The sequence below is a fragment of the Podarcis tiliguerta genome (assembly GCF_965153285.1).
Source record: "Podarcis tiliguerta genome assembly, chromosome: 4".
Taxonomy (NCBI): Eukaryota; Metazoa; Chordata; class Lepidosauria; order Squamata; family Lacertidae; genus Podarcis; species Podarcis tiliguerta.
The window spans coordinates 43,810,036-43,835,268 of record NC_139537.1 but is presented as its reverse complement, the minus strand read 5'-3'; the positions used below and the strand labels follow the sequence as shown (position 1 = coordinate 43,835,268).

The window sequence follows — 25,233 nt, the reverse complement described above, 5'->3', positions numbered from 1 at the left end:
AATCCCTGCTCCTGCAGTTTGCAATAAATGTGTCCCAAAAAGGAAATAACAATGCTTTATAAATCTCAGAGCAGCTGTGCCTTCCATTTAATGGGTCTGTCAGGTATTTCCTGTCAGCCAACATGCACAAAGGGAGAAGAGAGCCAGTGAACACTACTGTAGAGATTAAAATTAAAAGAACACAGATATAGTTTGGCTATGAATGTACCAAGAAATATAAAAAAGGCCAATGAAATAACAGGAAACCATTCTAATAAACCTGTGACAATTTCTCCACAGCAACAATGTCTATAGGGCATTTATTAGTAGAAAGAACAGTTCTCCGTTTTATTTTACATATGAATAAAAGTTTATTATACAGCTGATGAGAAAAAATGAGCCTGGCTTTCTGTTATTGGAAGCATTGATATGATGCAAACAGATCTTGAGGATCAGCACTAAAACTTTCAAAAACTGTAAACCATTTAAACAATTGTTTTAAACAATTATATGGTGGGTACGTTTGTGTGTGTGTGTACACCCCCCCATATAATTGTGCTTAACGTGGAAACTATTGTTTACTGATCCATAATATAGATGTAGAGAGCAAGAGCGAGACACCCACTCCTACAAAGTATTGGTGGTTTCTGTCCTTGTACCCTCTGCCCCACCTTGTTACAATGGTTTACTGTTGTACTGCCCTTGCAAACACCCAGTAGCCTTTGAGAGAAATACTTGCAATACTTTTTAAAAGTGTCTGTGCCATAGGAGTAGTTTCAGCCGTGGAAGACAAAGTTTGCATTTAAAATATTGTAATTCCTGCTGAAAGAGGCTGGAACTGTAAGCCTGCTATATACATAGGTAAATTTAAAGGTACCCCTGACCGTTAGGTCCAGTCACGGACGACTTTGGGGCTGCGCGCTCATCTCGCTTTATAGGCTGAGGGAGCAGGCGTTTGTCCGCAGACAGCTTCCAGGTCATGTGGCCGGCATGACTAAGCCGCTTCTGGCGAACCAGAGCAGCGCATGGAAACACCATTTACCTTCTCGCCGGAGAGGTATCTATTTATCTACTTGCACTTGACGTGCTTTTGAACTGCTAGGTGGGCAGGAGTAGGGACCAAGCAACGGGAGCTCACCCTGTGACGGGGATTTGAACCGCTGACCTTCCAATCGGCAAGCCCTAGGCTCTGTGGTTTAGACCACAGTGCTACCCGCGTCCCTTGCTATATACATACACACACTTTATATTATGGTAACCAACTATTCAAATATTTAGAAGTTTAAAAATAGTTATTCTCCAAACTGTAGTTGAGCTAGGTATACCTGTAGTTGAGCTAGGTATACCTAGCTCAACTACAGTTTGGAGAATAATTATTTTTAAACTTCGAAATATTTGAATAGTTAGGTTGCCATAATGCTGCTAAAAACTGGGCCAGTTTGGAATCCTAACTTTCCAGGAGGAGATAACACCCCATCCTGCTCAGTGATACCTGTGATTTTGTTGAGTAAAATGAATAAGAATTAAGTGACTGGAAAGTTGAAGATTGTGCGAAGAGTTCTTTACTTCCAGAGACATAACTGTGTTAAGTATGTGGCATTCTACTCCACAAGAGCTTATGTCTTTAAGGTGCCATAAGACATTTTCATAGGTTAATAATTATGTAGAAGGACCTTCGATGTAGCTTTACTCAGCCTTACACAGCAATTGCCCTGTCCAAAATGACTCTTTATACAATTATGAAAAACACAAGTGCTCTTTCTTTTTGGAGTTATGGAGAAAATAAGAAAGACAAACATTCTGTAAGCAAATCAAGAGTAGTGCCAGTTCTAGAGATTTGTGTTAAAGATAGGTCCTGAGTCTTAGCTGGTTAACGTGTTACTGTGGTATAATATAGTCCTACAGATTTTCCTGGAACTTGAACTATCTTAAAATTTCACTGAATAGCTATCTTTATTTTTAGATGTTATTGTTTAATAGAACTATCAATGATGTCCTCTGGCTTGATCCCACAGAAGCTTCCATCAGCAGAGTTCAGATGGAGACAAATTTTGCTGATTCCCCACACACTCTGTTTCAAAGGATCCTACAAACCTTTGGAGCAGGCTAGGAGAAACACTGAGTGCTGAAGGGGGAATTGGTAAAAGGCACCTATCTCCCTGTACTGCTGATGGAGGCCCTACTGAATCAAAGTGCCTTCCATCAGTGGAGAGATGCCACTGGATGCAATTCATCATTTTGTTCATAAATCCCAAGGGATGCACCCATCTCTCAAATGCTTAGCTCTTACAAAATTCTGAATATATTTTAAATACATTAGTGTCTGATTGCACAAGAGTCTACTTAATAGGCTGGAGGCAGAAAAACAAGAACCAACCTTGCAAATAGCTTCCTTGGCAGGCAAGACCTTGCTAATTCATTTTAATAGAGGAAGACCAAGCACACATTGTCCTGTACATGCATATTACCTACTTTTCCAATGAACAGAAACCATAGAATCACATAGGAAGTCAGTAAGGACACCCAGGTGTCCCCATAATTATGGCTCCTTTTTAAGGAACTAATGTTGACCAAGAAGAAAGACTACTGATAATAAAATGTGGTTGAAGATAGCCCATGTAACAGTAATAAGGACAGGCATTTAAAAATTAGGCAATCTCCAACTCTTCAATTTAATGTATAACCAGGGATATATTGTGACACACAGCGATTAAACAGAACGCTGATAGTATTTAAAGAAAGTGGCCTAGTAGCAATTTTTTGGTTAAAAATACAATTTGATGTATGCCAGTAATGACCACCACAAAGTGATATGCTCTTTAGAGAAAGCTTTATCACAACCTGCAGAGAAGGTAGAGAAACTTTCATTACAACCAACCATTCCTTGCTGAGAGGAATCCTTCAAATCAAAAAAGGAAACTTTTCAGAGGTCAACACTATTTCACCTCTGCAGTATTTATTTAACAGCTCAAATCACAGAGAAAATCCAGAATCAATCTGCCTTGTCTGCTGCAAACTGGCACACTTACTTATTAAAAAAGAAAATGGAGGCCTCCATGGTGAGAAATAAAAAATAAATCACACAGTGACATCAAACCAATATATGGAACCCAGAGGTAACTAGAAAAGGTCAGCTGTGCTCAACTATTTCATTTATACATGTCTGCATATTGCTGCTGCATTGTTACCCGCTTAAAGAAAAACAATTAACCGATGCTATTTTATAGCATGTCCTACAGGGAAAATCTTCCTTACGTGAATTTTCAACACTTTAAATGAGAGGCTATAGGAACCATGGGAGAAATAATTTTGGGGGAGGAAAAATCAACCCAGCCGGCAGTTTAAAATTGAAAGAGGAAAATGCAAATAGATATGTGAAATAATTCCAAGTGTAAGAGTCAAAGAAAATTAAAATAGTTTCATATAAGATATATTTTCAGTCTAAAACTGGAATGTTGTATATTGTTATACATTATTTCCACTTCTAAAACAGTTTGAATTTCTTAGCTGGGTGTACTTTACATGTAAAGATATTGCAGATTTGTAACTTTCCATTATTTTATTGTCTTGTTTTATATTTTTATATTGTTGTAAACTGCTGTGATATATTTTTTAAGATACAGTATACATATAGATCTATATATAAATATATAGATCACAAATCCCTTGAATCAGTAAAAATGTGTCAATCCAAAACCCAAGAAGGCTATTTCTGCCTGTACAGTAACCAACTGTATTATTTTTGGTGTCTGTTTGAAACATTTTTGTTAAGGCAAGCATATCCAAATACATAGATGTTGACATGTTTTATTCTCTTTTTAGTTTCCTTCTCTTTTCAATTGTTTCTAAAATGTTTTAATAACTCATTTTTAACTATTTTAGTCATTATTTTAATATTTCTTATAAATCACATAGAGGTTCTGTTGCAGTCAAGCAGTATATAAATTTTGCTAAAAAATAAGTAATAAAGTTTTTGCTCAGTTCAGAAGTTGTGGGCCGAGGCACATTGAGCCCATGGCCAGCAGAGAGGGCAAGACACAGATATAATAATCATAGGACACCCTCTTGGGATTTGAACAGGCTATAGCCTTTTAATAACAGATGTCAGTAGATTTTGGCATAGGCACTAGGAGTGAATCCTGACTCAACCAACCCAGCTACTGGTTGATTGTTTGGCAGGGTGGATTCTGGGTTATGGATCACCCTATGGTATACAGTAGGCTTCCTCAACCTTGGCTCTCCAGATGTTTTTGGCCTACAACTCCCATGATCCCTGGCTAGCAGGACCAGTGGTCAGGGATGATGGGAACTGTAGTCTCAAAACATCTGGAGGGCCGAGCTTGAGGAAGCCTGTTATACAGCAAATCAGCGCAACCATCCAAGACCACAATTTTAGATGGAGTGCTATGACCCCTCAGCCCTTGTCTGGGCATCTGGGCAAAAGCACCTCTTCTTGGAGTAGAGGGCATAGGGTTCCTGAGCTGCCCACCATCAGCCACCTGAGCCATCTCGCCACCAAATGGTATATTAATTTTGCTAAAAACAATAAGTAAGAAAATTAAAAAAAAAATGCTGTAAGTTTCCGTCCTTAGAAAATTTTGAAGACTGCAGTTCCCATAAAAATCATTACACTTTACCTCAGTGTTTGACCTTGTGAGAGCTTGCACTTAGTGATAGAATAAAATCCAAACAACCATAGTTCAAAGACTTAAGCTAATGTTGGCTTTCCCAAATATTCCATGGGATCTGCCATTCTCAATTAACAAATTTGTGCCTGGTGGTAAGTTTCCACCAGTTTGCTTAAGAAAATGGAAGTATATAAGCTGGTTATCTTTAACTTCTAAATAAAAATGTGAAGGGTTTTTTTACCAAATGAGAATCCAACATGTAAGTTTTGTTGAGCTGAACCATACGAATTTCTTCAATATTTTCTTGCACCCTCAGAAAGTGCCGTTCCTTTTTGTATGTGTGTGTGTAGTATTTTGCAACAATTCAATGAAAATTTTGGAGGTATATTATGGAATACTAAACAGAATCAAGAAACCGTTGTGCAGCAGTAAAGCTTTTTAAAATCCAGGTGTTTGTTCCATCACTGCTCAGCGACAAGGTGAAACAATGAAGTGTGTGTAATGCGCCTTTATATACATTCATTGACTTTACCATGTAGCCAAATCTGATTGGTTATATCGGCTTGTGGTAACAGCATACTTGCTTGAACTCATTGGGAACACAGCAATAATTTTTAAAAATCACTGAAGCAGCAGCCTTTTGAGGAACAATAGCTGTGAATAAGCACAAAAATGCTGACCTTTGGTGGCCTTTGAAATAATAAAAAACCATGAAAAATAAATTAGCCCAGCAACTGACACAACATCCAGCCGCACAGAATTAGTGATGGACAAGCACAAAAGTCATGAAACAAAAACCAATCATGCGCTGTGAACATTACTGGCTAACACTTAGGAATAATTACTGGCCATCCCTTTGCTACCTTCCCCGCATCAAGGGGAGAAAGCTTTGAGAACAAGGGAAGGTAGTAGCAAGTAGAAGAGGTCCTGTTTGCTTCTCTGTCCCTTTGAAAATCATGTGTGTAGAATATTTTCCTGCCAGGGTAATAATGATACTGGGGCTTGTAGTCAATTCCCATCATTCCCAGTGTCAAAAGAGCTTCTAATTTATTTTCTAGTTACAAAATCTCAATGTAACCTCCTATAAAGGTAAATGACGCAAGTAAATTGTTCAGTGAAGCATCAAATATATTGAGTATGCCTAAGAGTATAAACTAAATTCAGAAAAGTTAATACCACTTGTGGGTCCCCAGTCTTCCACAAACCACTATTAAATAAAACTTATACAATATCAAGAAGAAACATTTATTATTGTCATTATTTATTGGTCACTTTTTTGCCATGGCAACTCAAAGTGACTTACAATATTTTAAGCAAAACCCATGCCCCAACTGCAAGATGTGAGATTACAGGGAACCAGGCAGAGGGCCTTCTCAGTAATGGTGCCTGCCCTGTGGAACGCCCTCCCATCAGATGTCAATAATAAACAGCCATCTGACTTTTAGAAGACATCTGAAGGCAACCCTGTTTAGGGAATTTTTTAATGTTTGATGTTTCATTCTGTTTTTAATCTGTTGGGAACCGCTCAGAATGGCTGGGGAAACCCAGCAGGATGGGCAGGGTATAAATAATAAATTATATCATCATCATCAAGCTATGGACCTGCTCCTTCAGTGAGAGTATAACTCTCTCAAGAGCAGGCCACCTCCCATCCATCTGGTCTAAGGAACCACCCACTAAGAGTGCCTAAGCCCTATCAGGATTGAGCTTATTGGCTGTCATCCAGTCCATTACTGAAGTAAGACAGCAGTCCAGCATATCCATTGCCCACATCTGCAGATGTAAAGGAGCATATTGCTGAGAACAAAATTCCACACGAGCCCACTCTGTGGTTTCTTGCAGATGTCAAACAGCATGGGGATAAAATGGAAACCTGCAGAAGCCCACATTGAAGGCTCCCTGGGCCAAACACCACTCCCCAAGCATCACCCTCTGAAAGAGACCACCCATGTAGGACTGGAAGTATATTGCTAAACATAGTAATTTTAGCCAATTTTAGTGACAGTGTTGGCCCCACAATGTAATAAAATGAAGCTACTTGCTTTAGGTGGCACCATGGGGGGGGGGGAGATAGGATTCCCCCCCCCCCCAGTATTGGCCCTAGTGGGGGTTGGCAAGTGGAAAATGTCATTTGGGCTCCAATTCAAGCATCAGAAAAGCTTGAGCTGGACCTGTAAAGATGAGTGAATGAAAAATAAATAAAATATTTGCTAAACTTTGGTTAAATACACAAGTTAATATGATGAAGTAATCAGTATCCTCCATCAAAAGTATTATTATCATCAAAAGGCTGGTCTGTAGCAAACACTTTTGCTTTCCTGTAGATTACTGCATTCATTGTTTTTTTTAAAGCACTGCTCTTATTCTGAAAAGAAATAAATCTCAGCATGTCATCAAATACAAGAAACTCTTGGGTAACTAGTAAAGGTCAAATGTTTCAAACATGTCTGCTTTACTGCTTCCCGCTTAAGGGAGGGAATTAGTTATATGATGTTGAACACAGGTATTACTTTAATGCACTTGCTGTCTGCTTTACAGTGTGATAGATACTGTATCCAAAAATAATCAAATAGCCAGTTTTTATTACTATTTCAATTATCAGAGAACAACTTCCTGTTGCTACATGGCTTACATATTCTGGACCACCTTATCACACACAGGTTCAAGGAAATTCATGTCTAATTATAAAATGTGCAAAAATAAGCACATGCACGAGAACACAAACTACATACTGATTAAGTTTATCAGAACAGCTGCAATTTTGTAAATTACAGTGCTATGCAGACTAGCATAGTATAAAAACTTTTAATAGAAAATTACCAACAAATGCAGCTCAGTTATTTAATTCTTCTTTTAGAAAAAAACCAAAACCAAAATAACTATATAAAGCTCTGGACAAGATTTCTTTTCTGGTATTCTAGCCAGCACAGATGTTTTCATATCACGGTTTGATGCTTACTCAATTTTTCACATAGGGGCTCCCACTTAAAACTAATAAACCTGTTAAGACATCTATAAATTCTCACAAAAAGCCATTACAAGGGTTCCATAAATATAAACTTAGTGGCATAGTTCTGGGATTTATACCATGCATTTCTCACTTTCCAAAAAGCAAAACAAAAAAAACCCCTCCAAATAAACAAGCATGCACAAAACTGCTTTAATAACCTCTTGAAATCAGATAATATTCTGACAATTCAGTTTCAGTGACAAAAGGAGCCTGGGCAGAAGCCAAGAGGCCCAGGTGCATTGTGTCATGCCAGTATTTAATGTAGTCTAATATCAGATAGATGCTAGTAGAGAAAATACTCAGAATAAAGTACAGATAATAGCATGGACAACCACTCATTGCAAAATTACTTTTGCTCATCATGCTGTGCGCTTTGTATTAAATTTTTCTGTCAAGTGGCAGGAATCACAGGGAGAAGTGGCTTGAAAACCCCTTCTTGTAACCCTCGATAAGTATCTATAATATTAGGCTTTCATATGATAATGGCAAATGATGCCCCTCTTTGAAAAATTTCTGACTGGTAATGAAAGTCCTAATCAGATTGTTGTTGTTGAGAACCAGGAGGTGGGGAAATGATGCCACTGCTGCTGGCAACCCCTCCTCTTTAGTGAATTTAGAAAACTTGACAAGATGGGTAAATCTTACATGAATTTCCAACAAAGCCCTTTGGTTGTTTTATAAAACTGAAAGGTGGTGGTTTAATAAAAGCTGGCCCTCCTGAGGCATTTTCATTAAAGGCTCTCTCTAGACAACATCACAATGTTTGCATTATCCTTCTATACTCCCCAGAGAATACAAGCATTACCTTTTCAGCAGGAGTCGATATTGTGTGTGAAGGCATGAGAGGAGATGATTAGATTCTGCCTTTTGGTGCACAAAGTAACCTCTTGGAACAATACTATGGTTAGGATTAAAATTCAACGATTTTGCTGCCTGCTATTTTAATGCTAAATTGTTTCTGTGATGGGAAAAATTACACTACGGAGGATTTATTTTAATGAAGATTTTAATCTCATGCATGTATTATTTTCCACTATTGTACCCATTTGCAGTCTTCTCTCAAAAAAATAGTGACAGTTAATGGCTGATTAGGGTATTAGAGAAAACAAATGCACTTTTAATGTATGTGTGTACAGGAGAAATCAGGACAGACTGAAAACAGAAATGATGCTTACGATAGGCTATGCTGAATATGTATAGCATCAGGAAATGCCAGCCACTTTTCACTTAATGTAACTTACTGTAAGCTTTGCAAAAATACAGTATTTGCACTAGAAGTGTGCACATCTGAACATAGTGTTTACCATCTGTGTAGACTTCTCTTCGTAGATGTCCTTGCTGGTGCTTTTGCTTTCTGACAGGTCGTACCTTCTGAATTACAGCAGCACTCATGTTGCTGTCAGTAGAGACAGGGCTAGTGGGTCTGGGGCAGTGCGAGGCATGGTAATGTCTACGACCTGGAAACAAAGAGGCACACAATGTTATAATTTGTTCCTTTATCTCTGAAACTAGAATAGTCTTTCGATTCTGTAAATAAAAATATAGTTATATAATTAGCATTATTTAGATTCAATGTCACATTAATATAAACATGCAAGGCTTTTTTTATCCAGAACTTTTACAGAGCAAAACACATTTAAATTGATAGGAACAGCACCAAGATAAACATTGTACTATTTAACATTTATATATCATTTTCAAATGATTTCACATGCATTATCGATTGCAGTCCTTTCAATAACCCTGCAAGGTAAATCAGATTATAATAACTCATATTATAACATTCTCAAGCCACCTAATATTGGACAATTGTCACATTCCCTGAAACCTGTATATACTGTATTTTTCGCTCTATAAGGCGCACCTAGTTTTTTGGGGGGGAAATAAAGGGGAAAAAAATTATCCATCCCGCTGGCTGTCTTGGCTTCCTCTTTAGCCACGAACAACCTCTCCAACTGGGAGAGGCTGAGCACGGCTTTGGCAGAAGCCAAGACAGCAAGCGGTATGGATCCCGCTCGCTATCTTGGCTTCCTTTTTAGCTGCGGGGCTGGGGCAGGCGACGCCTGAACTTCCTCCGACCCCAGGCCCCAGAACGGGTCCGGGAGCGAAGGCGAAGTTGCATGCAACTTCACCATCGCTCCTGGAGCTTGCCGGGCTGGGGGCAAGCGCTTCGCTCCCGGAGCTTGCTGCTATCCGCAAGACTTCTGAGCCCGGCGGGAACTCCCGCCGCGCTCCGAAGACTTGCAGATAGCTTCCTGAAGCCTGAAGAGCGAGAGGGGTCGGTGCGCACCGACCCCTCTCGCTCTCTAGGCTTCAACGAAAGCCTGCATTCGCTCCATAGGACGCACACACATTTCCCCTTCATTTTTCGTGGGGAAAAAGTGCGTCCTATAGATTGAAAAATACAGTACCATCAAAGAAAACCTTCCCTGTGCCTGCCCGGTTCTTCCACTTGATCTTCTACCTGATCTTCACCAACCCTAAGTTTCAGTACTTGTCACTAGGGAACCACTGAAATTGTTGTCACCCCAATGAAGCTTTTGTTGATATATTTGTTATCGTCCCAAGGCTTAGGATTTCTTTGCTGCTGCTACTTAAAGTGTCACCAACAGCTACCGTAGTTTTGAATTGCTAAGACAGTTGGGAATGTATTTACTTTTTGGCACAAAATAGAAATGCAGTGGTTTTTACCATTGAAAAAGCTAGAGAGAAAAAGTTATAAATACTGTAGCATGTTCTTTCTTGTGGGTGGTTAGATTCATCACATTTTTATTTCACCTCTCATCTAAGTTGCTTCCATGATAAAAGCAGCTTGATAAGGCACCAGAGAATCAGGGGAAAAACCAGAGTGTGGGGAAAGACTTGCAGGAGGCACACAAGGTAACCCATAGCAAATTTACACTTGCATTTCAACATGAAGGTGTCCCTCTTTGTACACCAGAGGACTCACATAGGCGAGAAATGCTATGACTGTTTATAATGTGGGAAAAGGTTGTTTAGGTGTTTCTTGCTTAAAAGGTTAGAAGCAAGTGAGGAAAAGATGGGAGGCGGTTTCCTCACTATACATATCTTTTTTCTTTCTTTTTATTTGCTAAGTATTAGAAAACACAACTGTGGACTATCCCATTGAGGAGATTGCTTAGATTGCAAAGGAGAGCCTAAAAAATCTAAAACTATATACCTTAACTTTGGCTTTATAGTTTTACCTTTGTTATCAAAAGTGTACGCCAGGCCATGCCTTGTTTATTGTTTAGCAGTAAAGGTAAAGGTACCCCTGCCCGTACGGGCCAGTCTTGACAGACTCTAGGGTTGTGCGCCCATCTCACTCAAAGAGGCCGAGGGCCAGCGCTGTCCGAAGACACTTCCGGGTCACGTGGCCAGCGTAACATCGCTGCTCTGGCAAGCCAGAGCCGCACACGGAAACGCCGTTTACCTTCCCGCTAGTAAGCGGTCTCTATTTATCTACTTGCACCCATGGGTGCTTTCGAACTGCTAGGTTGGCAGGCTCTGGGACCGAACAACGGGAGCGCACGCTGCCGCGGGGATTCGAACCGCCGACCTTTCGATCGGCAAGCCCTAGGCACTGAGGCTTTAACCCACAGCGCCACCCGTGTCCCTTGTTGTTTAGCAGTAGATCATGTCAATAAATAAAGTTTTATTGGATCTTTTCCATAGATTTTTGAATGGTTTTTATTGTAACGTGCTGCTCTTTCTTCTTCTGATTTTGTGTTATGCTTTTAAAGTTTTCTTAAGTAGCTTAAGAGAATCTTTACATGGCAAGTGACTAATAAATTCATTGTCATCATTATCATCATTGTCTCATAGAGGCCCTTATGAGGTCCACCATTTTATCCTAACTCAGCGATGAGGTTGGTGGTAATAATAATAACAACAATAGCAATTATTACTACTACTACTACTACTACTACTACTATTATTTGTACTCCACGCATCTGACTGGGTTGCCCCAGCCACTAGCTAGGAGAAAGCGACTTCCTGAGTTTTATGGCTGATCAAGAAAGGTAACATAGTCCAAGTCCAACACTGTAACTACTTACTTTAGCTGTACATCATAGAAAGAAATGCCCTGCAAAGTACATGCACTATACTATACTTTTTGACCAGCCTTGCCACAGTCATTAGCCATAACAGCTGCAGTGGGGTTGGCATCCCCCACTGCTGTGTGAATGTGCTCCAACTGCCAGTTACCTAGGAGTTCAGAGCTGAAGGAAGAAATGTTCTAGCTTTTCACATCATTCAGGTGACCTAGGGCCATTGGGAAGCTCTGCCACCTGCCTCCCAAGGGCATCATGGCAAGAGGTGGTCAACCTGGCTTCATCCTGGAGCAGTTGCTCCAATGGTTTCCTTTTCTTTTTCCTCCCCATTCCTATTGCATCGTACCCATTAGATTCCAACTCTGTTGGCTAGGACTGTCTTACTGCTTAATATATGTACAGCACTTAGGAAATGTGATTGCCTGGTGAATTCGTTTTACTGAAATCATGGAGATCACATAACAATTCTCCACATCAACTCAATAAAGCATAGAGTTGCTGACAAGAGGCCCCTGAGGGCTTTTGTTCACAAGAATATAGAGGTGCCACTTGTATTAAAGGGAAAGGAGAAGCCATTCCTTATGGAAGAGTGAAGTGAGTGTGTGTGAATAAAACTAGTAGTTCTTCCTCATTTAGTACTATGATGCACAGTGAATTTCGTACCTTATAAAGGACCTTTCTGGGGAGCGGTTGTAGATTGGTAGTGGAGCATCTGCTTTGTATGCAAGAGATCTGAGATACAAATATCCGACACCCTGGAAAGCTACTGCCAGTTACTGTAGACAGTACTTGAGCTACATGGATCAGTGGCCTCATTTTGTGCAAGCAACATTCTGTGTTCTTAAGAAATAGGGTAGAATAGCACCAGTGATGTTGCTCCTGGATGGAGATAGGTTTGTCTCCGCTTGTTCCCTACTTTACTTCCTTTGGGGTCGGGGACAATCATGTTCTCTGCTGCTCAGTCTTTATTATAACCTTGTTTTGTTTTTATTGTTTGCACAGTGTGTATGCGTGTGTGTATTTTGGTACAAGATTTTTAGCTGTGTTTGTTGCAGCCTATTTATTGCTTTTATGAACATATATTTTAAGTTTGCACTGTTTTCATGCGTTGGAATGACGAGGGGTGTTGCTTAAGCTTAGGCTCCTGGCTAACTTCTGTAAGAGAAAATCATCTGTGCAGTGTGTACTTTTGAAAAGTATTCATTTGAATTGAAAGTGTAGCACAGTTAAAACAACCACACAAGCATGATGGGCTTTGCTGAGATGGCTATATACTATAAGGGAATTTCTATTACTCTCTGTATGAAACTTTGACATGTGTACAGGATTCACATAGGGACAGTATTTCAGAAAGATTTGCTTAGGATTACAGCTAATCATTTATCAACTGGGAATCCCTGATTAAATATATGATAGCAGTGAAGAAGTCTCACCTCCCACAGCATCCTGCATCTGACGCCTTGCTACCTTGAGACCAGCATATTCTGCTGCAGCAGCAACAGCCTGTGCAAAATCTGCATCTGTAAAAAAGGATCCATCTGATGAGCTAACACTAGACCGTCCACTTGAGATATTGTCATCTTCTGAGGCTGAACCCCATCCATTGATCATGGAACCTGTCACAGAGCTCTCCAGATCTCCTACACTTGAGGCTGGCGTCTGTTCAAGACCACGCAAAAGAAGCCTTCTGTTCTGCATCTTGGCCACTTCTATGTCTGCTTCATCCTCCTCTTCTGGTGCATCAGTATCCATGTCTGATACAAGAGGTCCTGAAATGTAACCATAGGTATGTGGCGGAGAGATAGGTCTTGGAGGTGGAGGAGGGCTCACAGGCTGACGTCTGTGTGGAAAAAATAGTTAGAAATGGTTATAAAACATATATACAGCTATAATTTCCTATTGTATTGAGTCTTGAACTGATTTTTATTTCTTTTAGAAACTGGAAATGGTTGACTAGAATACAGACTTTTTAAAAAATTGGTTCTTAAACTGTTATAGGAAACACTATTCTGAATTCAGTGTTGTCAAATGTAGTTGACTTATCAGATAGAGTGGAACCAAATAGAATTTAGGGGGATTACTTGAGGTGTGCCCTGCTGAACTACTTGCTATAATTTGGGCAGCAGTGCTCACATAGTCAGGCACCCTGCTTCAAATGCTCACCCTATCCTTAATGAAGGGTACATTATATGCCTGGTGAATCAAGCCAAAGATCTACTCTAGCACCCTGTTCTCTTCTGTGGTCAACCACATGCTTCCAGAAAGCCCACAACCAGTAAAATTTCTGTTTGGTTCCTCCCTAGGAATTGATATTCAGATAAATATTCCCCTCATCTGGATGGTCCATATAGCCATCAAGACTTATAGCCACTGATGAATCCATTGTTTACAATAAAATGTTGTATTCTTATTCAGCATACACTCTGGTACAGTCAAACCTTGGTTGTCGAACGTAATCCATTCCAGAAGCCCATTCGTGGGTTCCGATTGGCTGTAAGAGCTTTCTGCACTCAAGTGGAAGCCGCGTCGGACGTTCGGCTTCCGAAAAATGTTTGAAAACCAGAGCATTTACTTATGGATTTTTGGCGTTTGGGAGCCGAAACGTTCTAAAACGGAGGCGTTTGGGAGTCAAGGTTTGACTGTATCTTTTAAAAAATGAACTGGATATGAAAACTCATAATGTCATCTTAACACAAAATGTTATAGAATTATGGATAAAAAGTTATGAAGTTTCTTTAAAATTCATTCTCTCCATACGGTTCATTTTTTAAAAAATCTACCATGTCTTTCCTCAAAGCAAAAAAGCTCCAGCCTTCTAATTCTTTATTCACCTTCTAATCATTTTACTAGCGTTACCTGTACTTACTCAGTCTATGACTTTTTTTAAAGACTGTGCTGTTTTAAAAAACCGTGTAAGCTTCTGATCACAGAGTCCCGTGGCATCTTACATGCCTTAATAAATTTATTTTTATGGCATAAGCTTTCATGGATTAAAGTCCACTGTCAGTATGACAAAAGTTTCAACTAGAAATGGGAACAAAGTGGCAGTTATGGAAAACTTATTGAAAATGTGACTGAGGTGGTATTTCATACTGTAAAGGCTATCAAGGATGCTTTATAATGTGTCAGAACTCCATTTGAAGTACCATGAAGAAAATGGTACTTTGCCCACATATGGAGGGAATGTAGCCATACCAGGATTTTTTGGAAAGGTATAAGGGTCTGCCATCTACAAATGAATCTAATTTAATGTTGTAAGATCATATTAACCAGCTCAAAAAGAAATATCAAATACTATTGGTATTATTTGTTGATAACCGCTAGGATAATAGCAGGAAAGTCCTGGGAAACAGTTAAGCTTTGAAAATTGGCCAATGAGTAACGAGAGTAAGGGACATTATGAATAAAATTACCTGTTACAAACATGTTTGGGAGGCAAGAATCGATTTTTTTCAGCCAATCTAGTAGCCTTTTATTTTGTATTGGAATAAAAAGAAAACTACGGATTTGTTCATTATGACATTTTACATCCAGATAACAGACTGCAACTACTCTTTGGAAACACTATTTACACCATGGTAAATGAAGTGCTACTCTCCATACTGAATTTTCATTAAGATATAACATTAGAAGCAATTTAATGACACATTTGTTTGATTACTGCTGGTTGTGTTGCCTAAACCCAACGCGTTCGCCTCATAGAACTAGTTTAAGGAAGTTCCTTCAGAATGTGTTTTGGTCACATACCTCCGATCTTGTGGATGTTGCAAATGTCCCATTTCCTCCTGGCAATCCTGTAGCATTGGCTGGAGTTCTTCTTGGGGGGAAGGAGTTAATGTAGCAGTAGACTGATGGCTGTAGGACACTGCTGCTGGAGATGAAGCTGCTCCTCGAACTGGTGGTGTGGGACCTCGTTCATCCTCTTCCTCTTCCTCTAGCTCATCCTGCTGTAGATACATTCTTGCTGGTGGGATTGGACATGGGATTTCCTGGTCATAGCTAAGAATTAATTTAAGAATATGTGAATTACAATACTGAATACATTCATACCATGGTTGGACCAAATTATTATTATTTCTTGAGTCAATCTGAAGATTCAAGTTCTATACTAGGATTACAAATATTTTTATTCAGTTAATTAAGTGAATCTGGACCACTGGGTTGGAAAAATATTTACTGATGAATCATTCTTTTATCTTACCTTTCATTTACAGATAGACTGTAGTCTTCACTATTACTGTGGGGAGGAGGATGTACAGGGGGAGGTGGAAGAAGGTCTGCCCAGTTCATACCAGCCTGTTTGGATGCCTTGGGGGTTCTCGCACCCTTCTTGTGCCCTTGGCTCCCTATGAAGAAATATATTCATATTGTTATATCATAGCCCATAAAATAAATGGTTGATCAGTCCTTTAGGGGACAATTTTCTAAGCGATTTAACAATGTGGCAAGGTGTTAATTGAACGAGTATTCACATGTTTAGCAGTTTCAAAAAGAACATGCAATATTTCAGACATAGCTTGTTACAAATTTTGGATTCTGTAGAACTTAAAAGGTACCCCTGCCCGTACGGGCCAGTCTTGACAGACTCTAGGGTTGTGCGCCCATCTCACTCAAAGAGGCCGGGGGCCAGCGCTGTCCGAAGACACTTCCGGGTCACGTGGCCAGCGTGACATCGCTGCTCTGGCGAGCCAGAGCCGCACACGGAAACGCTGTTTACCTTCCCGCTAGTAAGAGGTCCCTATTTATCTACTTGCACCCAAGAGTGCTTTCGAACTGCTAGGTTGGCAGGCACTGGGACTGAACGACGGGAGCGCACCCCGCCGCGGGGATTCGAACCGCCGACCTTTCGAGCGGCAAGCCCTAGGCGCTGAGGCTTTAACCCACAGCGCCACCCGCGTCCCACTGTAGAACTTAGTAAGCATTTAAATGTCACTAATAAGTCAGCTTTTATACACTGTTGTAGTACATTTCAGTTAAGAAATACACATAGAATTTAATTAATAAATGGCTAAAACATATGTAAGATTAAGGCCACATAAACCCAACTGAAAACAATGTCAAAAATAAGTATTATTAGAATATGGATTCATATTAAAATAATAATTATTAGAACTGACTGTCTTTTGTTGCCTATATTTGGGAACAGTCTCCTTCACTTTTTTGCTAAAATATGGTAAAGCCATAAATGAACTGTACAAGCAATATAATTAAATAATATTTCTACAGTTTTTAATTGCATTATAGATTATCATCTAAGTATTAAACAACAAAAAGATGCATTGGATATATATTCTCCAAAGCCCCCCCCCCCTTTTATTTTTTGGAGCCTAATTTTGGGTTCACAATTGACAGAGATATGATCTATTAAAGGTTTCTCTGTTGCATTAATGAATATATGTAATTTATACTTGTCCACTGAAATGTTTTAGGCACAATGAAATTACTAAATTCATTCCAAATGGCAGGTGCAGTTGAAAATAATTACTGGAATATATATATTTTTTTTAAAAAAACCACAATAAGAAGAGCAGAAGAAAGCATGGGACAAATGTTTTCAGCTACTCTTGGTGGAAAATTATAGCTTACAGTTAAATGATACAAGCTTTAGCCATCTGAGTATCTTGGGGAAAGGATCAATTACTTGGGTGCTGTTGGATTTCAAGTGAACATTTCACATAAGATGTAAAGCAAAACAGAAAGAGAAATGTTGCATGCTTCTAAACACGGTAAACTATTTCAAATTGGAATAATAGTGAATGTTTTTCAAATCTAAATATGTTAAATATTTTATTCAGTCGTATTACCAAGATTCCTAATGCCTCCGAGTTTGAACTTGGTCATTTGCAGCATATTCTAATGGCAGGTCTGCACACTATAACTGCATCCACTTCTGGGAGTGGTAGGAAGAGAACACTCAGAAGTCCCAGTAAATGTGCAGAACCTGCCTCTAGAATCTCTTGGGTCCCAGTCAACTATCTTAATGAAGAAAAACGTATTTATAAATATATTTCAACTGACCACCCCTCAAACCCACTGTTCAGATAACTATTATCAGGGTAATCATAGCAGTTGCGTAATTGTGAAGTTGTCCCATAACAGCTCACGTTTTTCTTCATTGTTTGCTTTAGCTCCACATTACTAATTTTAAAACACACACACACACGCATGCACACAAAATAATAAACTATAAACCAAACCTCACATTCATCTGCAAACTATAGGGTAATGTTTTATGAAATTCAATATGCAGTTTAATGGGGATATAGACTAAACAAGTCTAGTCTGACTTGATAAAGAAGGAACAGCAGCAGAGTGTATTACAAACCCTTTCCCAGAAGCCAGCTCTGCTATAACTTGTTGGTGTCTCTGTAATTCAGCCATAAGAGAAACCCTGAAAGTAGTTGTAGCAGTATAGAAAGCAGCTTTTCTTTTCTTTTTCTAGATATGTGTGTGCTTCCATCTCTGCTAAACTGTTTTTTTATTCATATACAGTTGTTAAATAATTTCCATTATCCTGTAAAATAGGCATCTCACAGTACATCATTTGATCAAGAAAGAGTTGTGGTATAGGGATGGTAGGCGGGAAAACCTGTGGTCCAAACTTTGTAATAGGTTCCAAGCAAGACTGGACAGATATGTACACACAAATACACTTACAAAAAGCTGAACTGAAGGCAAACACACTTGCCTTCTACCAAAATAACTGAAACTTAAGGAAGCTGTGAAGGTCTACATGCACATGTCAAAACTGCAAAAGTTCCAGATGGGGCAAGGGACGAAATGGTCTGAAAACAAGACTTCTCCCTCAGCTTATAAGACCCCAGGCAAGGCTCAGGTAGAGGGACGCGGGTGGCGCTGTGGTTTAAAGCCTCAGCGCCTAGGACTTGCCGATCGAAAGGTCGGCGGTTCGAATCCCCGTGGCGGGGTGCGCTCCCGTCGCTCGGTCCCAGCGCCTGCCAACCTAGCAGTTTGAAAGCACCCTCGGGTGCAAGTAGATAAATAGGGACCGCTTACTAGCGGGAAGGTAAATGGCGTTCTGTGTGCTGCGCTGGCTCGCCAGATGCAGCTTGTCACGCTGGCCACGTGACCCAGAAGTGTCTGCGGACAGCGCTGGCTCCCGGCCTATAGAGTGAGATGAGCGCACAACCCTAGAGTCTGTCAAGACTGGCCCGTACGGGCAGGAGTACCTTTACCTTTACCTAAGGCTCAGGTAGCTAGCATTACTGCTGAGCAGCCTTTTGGTTTGACCCTGTGTGGTTGCTTTTGACTGAAAATAAAGCTGTCACACTGGTTTAATACTGAACAGAGGGAGGAAATAATAATTGAAAAGGTTTTCACGTGCTCTAGCAACTGTGTTGACATTTCTTGACTTTCCGAGATATATTGATGGGTTGTGAAACTGTCATTATTTTTTTTGCCAACAGAGGTGCCCTGATCCAACTAAGAAGATCATTGTTACTTCAGGATAGGGAACTGTATCTGGCTGGTGGGCTAGATCCTAAGAATAATAAGAATAAGAATAATAATTTATTTATACCCCGCCCTTCTGGCTGGGTTTCCCCAGCCACTCTGGGCAGCTTCCAACAAAATATTAAAATACAATAATCTGTTAAACATTAAAAGCTTCCCTAAACCGGGCTGCCTTCAGATGTCTTCTAAAAGTCTGGTAGTTGTTTTTCTCTTTGACATCTGGTGGGAGGGCGTTCCACAGGGTGGGTGCCACTACCGAGAAGACCCTCTGCCTGGTTCCCTGTAACTTAGCTTCTCGCAGCAAGGGAACCACCAGAAGGCCCTTGGCACTGCACCTCAGTGTCCGGGCAGAATGATGGGGGTAGAGACGCTCCTTCAGGTATACTGGACCGAGGCCGTTTAGGTCTTTAAAGGTCAGCACCAACACTTTGAATTGTGCTTGGAAACGTACTGGGAGCCAATGTAGGTCTCGGTGGTCGCTCCTAGTCACCAGTCTAGCTGCAGCATTCTGGATTAGTTGTAGTTTCTGGGTCACCTTTAAAGGTAGCCCCACATAGAGCACATTGCCGTAGTCCAAGCAAGCGATAACTAGAGCATGTACCACTCTGGTGAGACAGTCCATGGGCAGATAGGGTCTCAGCCTGCGTACCAGATGGAGCTGGTAAACAGCTGCCCTGGATACAGAATTGACCTGCGCCCCGTGGGCAGCTGCGAGTCCAAAATGACTCCCAGGCTCTGTCCATGGTCCTTCAGGGGCACAGTTACCCCATTCAGGACCAGGGAGTCCTCCACACCTACCCGCCTCCTGTCCCCCCAAAACAGTGCTTCTGTCTTGTCAGGATTCAACCTCAATCTGTTAGCCGCCATCCATCCTCCAACTGCCTCCAGACACTCACACAGACCTTCACCACCTTCACTGGTTCTGATGTGAAAAAGAGGTAGAGCTGGGTATCATCTGCATACTGATGAACACCCAGCCCAAACTCCTGATGATCTCTCCCAGTGGCTGCATGTAGATGTTGAAAAGCATGGGGGAGAGGACAAAACCCTGAGGCACCCCACACGTGAGAGCCCAGGGGTCTGAACACTCATCCCCCCCCCCACTTTCTGAACACGGCCCAGGAGGAAGGAACGGAACCACTTTATAACAGTGCCCCCAGCTCCCAGCCCCTCTAGACGGTCCCCTAACCTCTGCAGGCCAACTTTGAAAGTGGACAGTCTGTCCATCTGTCAATCACATGACATCATATGACTGCCACCTGTGAAAGTTCAAGTCACTATAACTGCTGTTTGGTGGTTGCAGAAACCTCCCTTCAAGATGTGCTTTCAGGATCAATCAACGGAATCCAAGCCGCATTCTCTAGCCCACTTGGCACTAAGAAGTTTCCAAAAGGGAACAACTGCAACTAATTACCAGGGTTTGCAGGTAGCCTTGCACTGTGCTTTGAAGCCCGGGCAATGAGATGATATTTGGGGCTTCAAAGCAAAGGGCTTTATGCATTCAGCTGACTGGGAGTGCCTGTAATGCCCTTTTGGGTCCAGCTGTGTACGAAGACAGAGAGGTTGCCTAGTGTATGCCTGATAGCTGGTTGTTTTTTTGTTTTTTTTAAGAGTAAAGTCTTTTTGATTTTAAGTAGCTTGGTGTGATTAGGTTTTTTTGTTTCAGGAATATCATTCCTTGAAAACAAAAACAGCGATCACATCAATCTCAGATGCTCAATAAACTAACTTGGCAATGTGTGCGCTAAAGCTCAAGGAAGGGTGCAATGAGGTTAGCTCCCCCCATGGACTGGTCTTAGATCAGGAAGCACAGACTGCTGGGGAGGCTCCAATGGGTTAGAGAAATGGAAATTAAAACACACATTGCCACAATGTGATAAAGTAGGCACAATCCCACACCCACCAAAATTAAAGAAATTCTAAAGCATATTGCAAAAGAGGCCAAAATAAAACAAAACGGGAGCCTCTTTCCCAGGGAGAAAAATATTTGAGGAAATTGGAGATTAGGTGCAGCAGTAGTTCATACTCACCAGATGTACTGCTTCCTCGATCTGAACTGTTGTAGGACCCTCCTGTATTCTGATCGTAGGCTTGGTTGTATGGGATGGTCGGAACATTATCATTTGATCGGTAGTCTGCAATTAAAACAGACTTTTTGAATTTGCATGCATATGCTGCTTGGGTATAGTACTGTGAATGTTCTAACTGCTTACAGCTAAGCCTTAACTTATTGTCTGGTTGCAGATCTGTGTTCTTAGTGTGAAAGGCTGATTTGTTTTTGCTGTGTTTAAATATGTGGCATGTGAGACTATGTAATGGAAGACTGGGAAAATGTTGAACAAAATAGTCTGATCTGAGATTTACCATTTTGACCTATTTTCCTTTTTCAGCACTTTACACTATCATTAAGGAAGCGTATCTACCGCAGACGTGATTCTCTATACATTGGTTTTTTTAAAAAAAAAATAGATCAGTATTCTCCCATTCGCTTTCTTATTTTCTAAGACAAAACTATCTTTCTGACAATTTACTTCTAGCCTGTGTAACGAGAAATAACCATTTTGATGAGTTCTGCACTGTGCTCTATCATTCCTATTTCACATCCCATGGCTCTGTTTATGATTTGCTTTTATTTGTTCCATGAAATGAATGTCAGCTCCTGGTAATATTCTTGTACTTTACAGATATTTCTTCAGTAAAAATTTATTGTATTATCTGATGAATATTTCACTCCTCCATAAAAGTGAAACACGTTTTCTAAATCCTGAATTCGTAAAATAATCATTTGAATTAGGTAATTAATTTTTTTTATCCAGAACTTTATGGAGTGAATTTTTTTTTCTGGATTTGAAAACCCTAAGTTGTGAGACAAAAAATAGTAATAATCCCATAAAACATGCAGAAAAATTCAAGGCAAAAATATAATTAAAAACTGTCACTGCTATAGCAAACAGCTAGACACTCATGTCAGATTTATGTGGCCTCTGAACCATTCTGTAGATAAGTAGGTCAGGTAGTAAATAGATTGAATCAACCTTTTGTAATGGAACATGTCCTTTACCTTTTCAATATCACTAGGTGACCATGAGAGCTACAACAATGTGCTCAGAAAGTTCAAAGATAGAACAGGGCCAGCTCCTAGGGATAGCGTTTTGCAAATCGTGTTATTAAAGCAAGCTGCATGGTAGCCTGAAGGACTAGCAAGAAATCGCATCACTTCCTTTTCTATAGCCCACACACTACATTAGAGAAATGTGCCCTTAAGGCCAGAAAGCACATTCTGATTTTTCAAGTTAACACTGAAATCAATTCATTTTAAGGTTATAGATCTAAAGCAGTAATTTTAATCCAGAACTGAATGCAAGGCGGTGAATGCAAAGAGTAAGTCTAAAATTTATCAGATCAGTTCGTTTCCATTTTTAGCAAAACCCACAATACAATCATACAAAATTTTATATGCAACATTCCAGTAATTTACAGTGATATGTAGGTTAATTAGACTCCATTCACCACTAGAAGAATGGGATGACCTATTTTAAAATTTGACTGCAATGCCTGCACCTTGCATCTCCTTTATGAATTAAAGATGTCTCAATACCAGCCAATCACTCATTTGTTGTTATTAAATTTAAATTAAGCTCAAAGCCATATGAAAATATATTTTATTAAATTCTCTTTTAAGATACAGCTGCTTATTTGTTAGAATAAATTCAATTTCTGCAGATTATTGTAGTGCTAATTAACTCTTTGACACTGTTAATTGGGAATTTCTAAATCTACAAAGGAGCTTAGATTGTTCCACAGTGTTCAGTTCATCCTAACAAGTTCCACACTGCAGTAACCAATTATCAGATCTGTGGACAGATAGAAAGAAATATATGTAGTTATTTTCATTTGCACAAGCTGAGACCCTGAAAGGAGAGGTTTATGGAATCTCCAGTGCATTGAGAAGGGGGGGGGGGGAGATACATGAAGTGATTTACCTTTGTTTAATTTGTTTTGTTCCATAATGTTGTACTGAACTGGCGCAACCTCTTGTTTCTGCTGTGCAGATGGCTTCCAGTGTTTTTCATTTGAATCACCACTGCCACTGTTAACATTATTGCTGATGTTTGACTGGATGAGCTGAGTGGTGGCATAAGGTGTAGGTTGACCTGGTTGGCTGACATATCTTCCATCTTTTAGATTTGGGCTGTTGAAAGTTTTCATTTCATTGATTTTGTTGCTTAAGTCCACATCACCATAAACTGTTGACTCAGGCAGCATCAGGTTTGTTTGCTTGTTCTCCAGCTGATTGTTGTAATTTGCTATACAATCAGCTAACCACAGAAGGAAGGGAAAAGGGAAAATTGTATTGAGTTAGAAGACTATTTTTAGGTGCTTTTTGGCCTACGTGATTTGGCCTTCTGAAGCAGAAATAGTTAGGTGAACAGAAGCTAAATCAGAATGTTAGCTATAGTAAAATGGCAGCTTAGTTCCATAGGTCCAAAACTATAAGGTGTACCCTTCGTATAGGAGTCCCCAACTCTTCTGCCTCCATTTCTCTTTTTACACAGGTAATCTCCTTCTGCAAGGCCCTTGATGGCAGAATCTACTAATTGATCTTAAATTTACAGTATAGCTAAACACTGTTCTTGACTAAGTAGCATTTGTACCTGAATACCCACCTGCAGCACTTCCCTGCCTGTACATTCCAGTGAAAGCTGTACTAGCTTGCTTATGAGTCATGCAACATTTGATTCCATAAATAAAACTATGTGTTTGTGAGTACAAAAAGCAGAAGTGACTAGTTCTCCTGGAATCTTTATAGACACAAGTTTGTGCCTGGGAGTGGAATATGGGTGAGACAATGCTGTGGGTAACAGATCATAAAAGAGAAGGAATGAGACATAAAGTGGATTAGTTTGTGAGTCATCTCCCCAAAAGATGCAGGAATATGTTGGGACGTCTGCTGCCACTTTATATATTCTACAGGATGTTGGGTAAGGATTAATATAATCTAGAAACAATTATGAGGGGATTAAGCACCCAAAGAAGCTGTACTTTGACAGGAGGCAGGAACTCTCTCAAAAGAAATGTGTGGCTACAGGAGCCTAAGTAACGGCAATAGGATAACTTTGAGCACGAACATGCCCAGATGATATAGACAGCAATAAACAAATAGGAAGGAAACAATAAACAGGAAGCAATACAAATTAAGTTATTTTAATAATAAACAAGATTTACCTGGGCGACTATATGTAGTGAGGTTGCTGTCACTGTTTCCATTGGCTGATGTACAGCAGTTGATGGAGCAGTCGTTGTGATTATTCCCAGTGTTCGGCCATGTATCTGCAAGCCATGGCTGAGTGGCAGGTTCATTGATGTTTAAAAGGCCTGGCCTTCAAAACACAGAATTACTAATTATCATAAGATGTCATCTTAAAAGCAAAGTTCACATTGAAGTACTGAAAATCTGTCTGGCCTTTGACTACAATTAAGATTGATTGTACTGGAAATTTACTTATTCTTCCTAGTGATACTGGAAACATGAACAGTTGCTAAATGAAATTAGCTGGGAGAGGGAAAGCTTTAAATAAGCAACTATTTGCTGACTGTATGGGCTTTCCTGTTCCTTCAGATCTGCTGGAGAAGCCTTGTTAGGAGTCCCTTCATAACAACTTGTAAGAACCTTTAGGTGTGGAGCAAAGATTCCCCAAGCAGTGTTGCTGCAGATTTGGAATTACCTGTGTATGAACATACATCAGGCATATTTTACCATTCAGCTAAAGAGACTTTTAATGTTCTTAGGCATTTTACTAACTCTCTGTCTATGGCTTTTGGTTGAAAAAATAGTACACCTTTATTGAGTAAGAAAACAACTTAAGAGTTGAACCAACTATTCCTCCCTTAACCATCACAAGTACAGTGGTACCTGGGTTGTTGAACGTAATCCATTCTGGGAGTCCGTTTGACTCCCAGAACGGTTTGAAAACCAAGGTGCAGCTTCCGATTGACTGCAGGAGCTTCCTGCGCTCAATCGGGAGCCTCGGAAGCCGCATTGCACATTCGGCTTCCAAAAAAGTTCGCAAACCGGAACACTCACTACCGG

At 40.1% G+C, this 25,233-nt stretch overlaps 1 protein-coding gene and 1 long non-coding RNA gene across 8 annotated transcripts in view; one reads left to right on the top strand and one right to left on the bottom strand.

Moving 5' to 3' along the window:
• ROBO1 (roundabout guidance receptor 1) overlaps nt 1–25,233 on the bottom strand; it is a 564,053-nt gene that overhangs the window by 6,813 nt on the left and 532,007 nt on the right. For all 4 annotated transcript variants that reach the window (XM_083439173.1, XM_083439174.1, XM_083439175.1 and 1 more), the window contains 7 exons: nt 24,369–24,523; nt 23,126–23,461; nt 21,173–21,277; nt 15,874–16,018; nt 15,420–15,671; nt 13,106–13,512; nt 8,922–9,074 (listed from right to left, as the gene is read on the bottom strand). In XM_083439173.1, the coding sequence (XP_083295299.1) occupies nt 8,922–9,074; nt 13,106–13,512; nt 15,420–15,671; nt 15,874–16,018; nt 21,173–21,277; nt 23,126–23,461; nt 24,369–24,523 (1,553 nt within the window). The remainder of the gene's footprint in view (nt 1–8,921; nt 9,075–13,105; nt 13,513–15,419; nt 15,672–15,873; nt 16,019–21,172; nt 21,278–23,125; nt 23,462–24,368; nt 24,524–25,233) is intronic.
• LOC310677015 overlaps nt 1–25,233 on the top strand; it is a 142,223-nt gene that overhangs the window by 43,799 nt on the left and 73,191 nt on the right. The window lies entirely within an intron of this gene.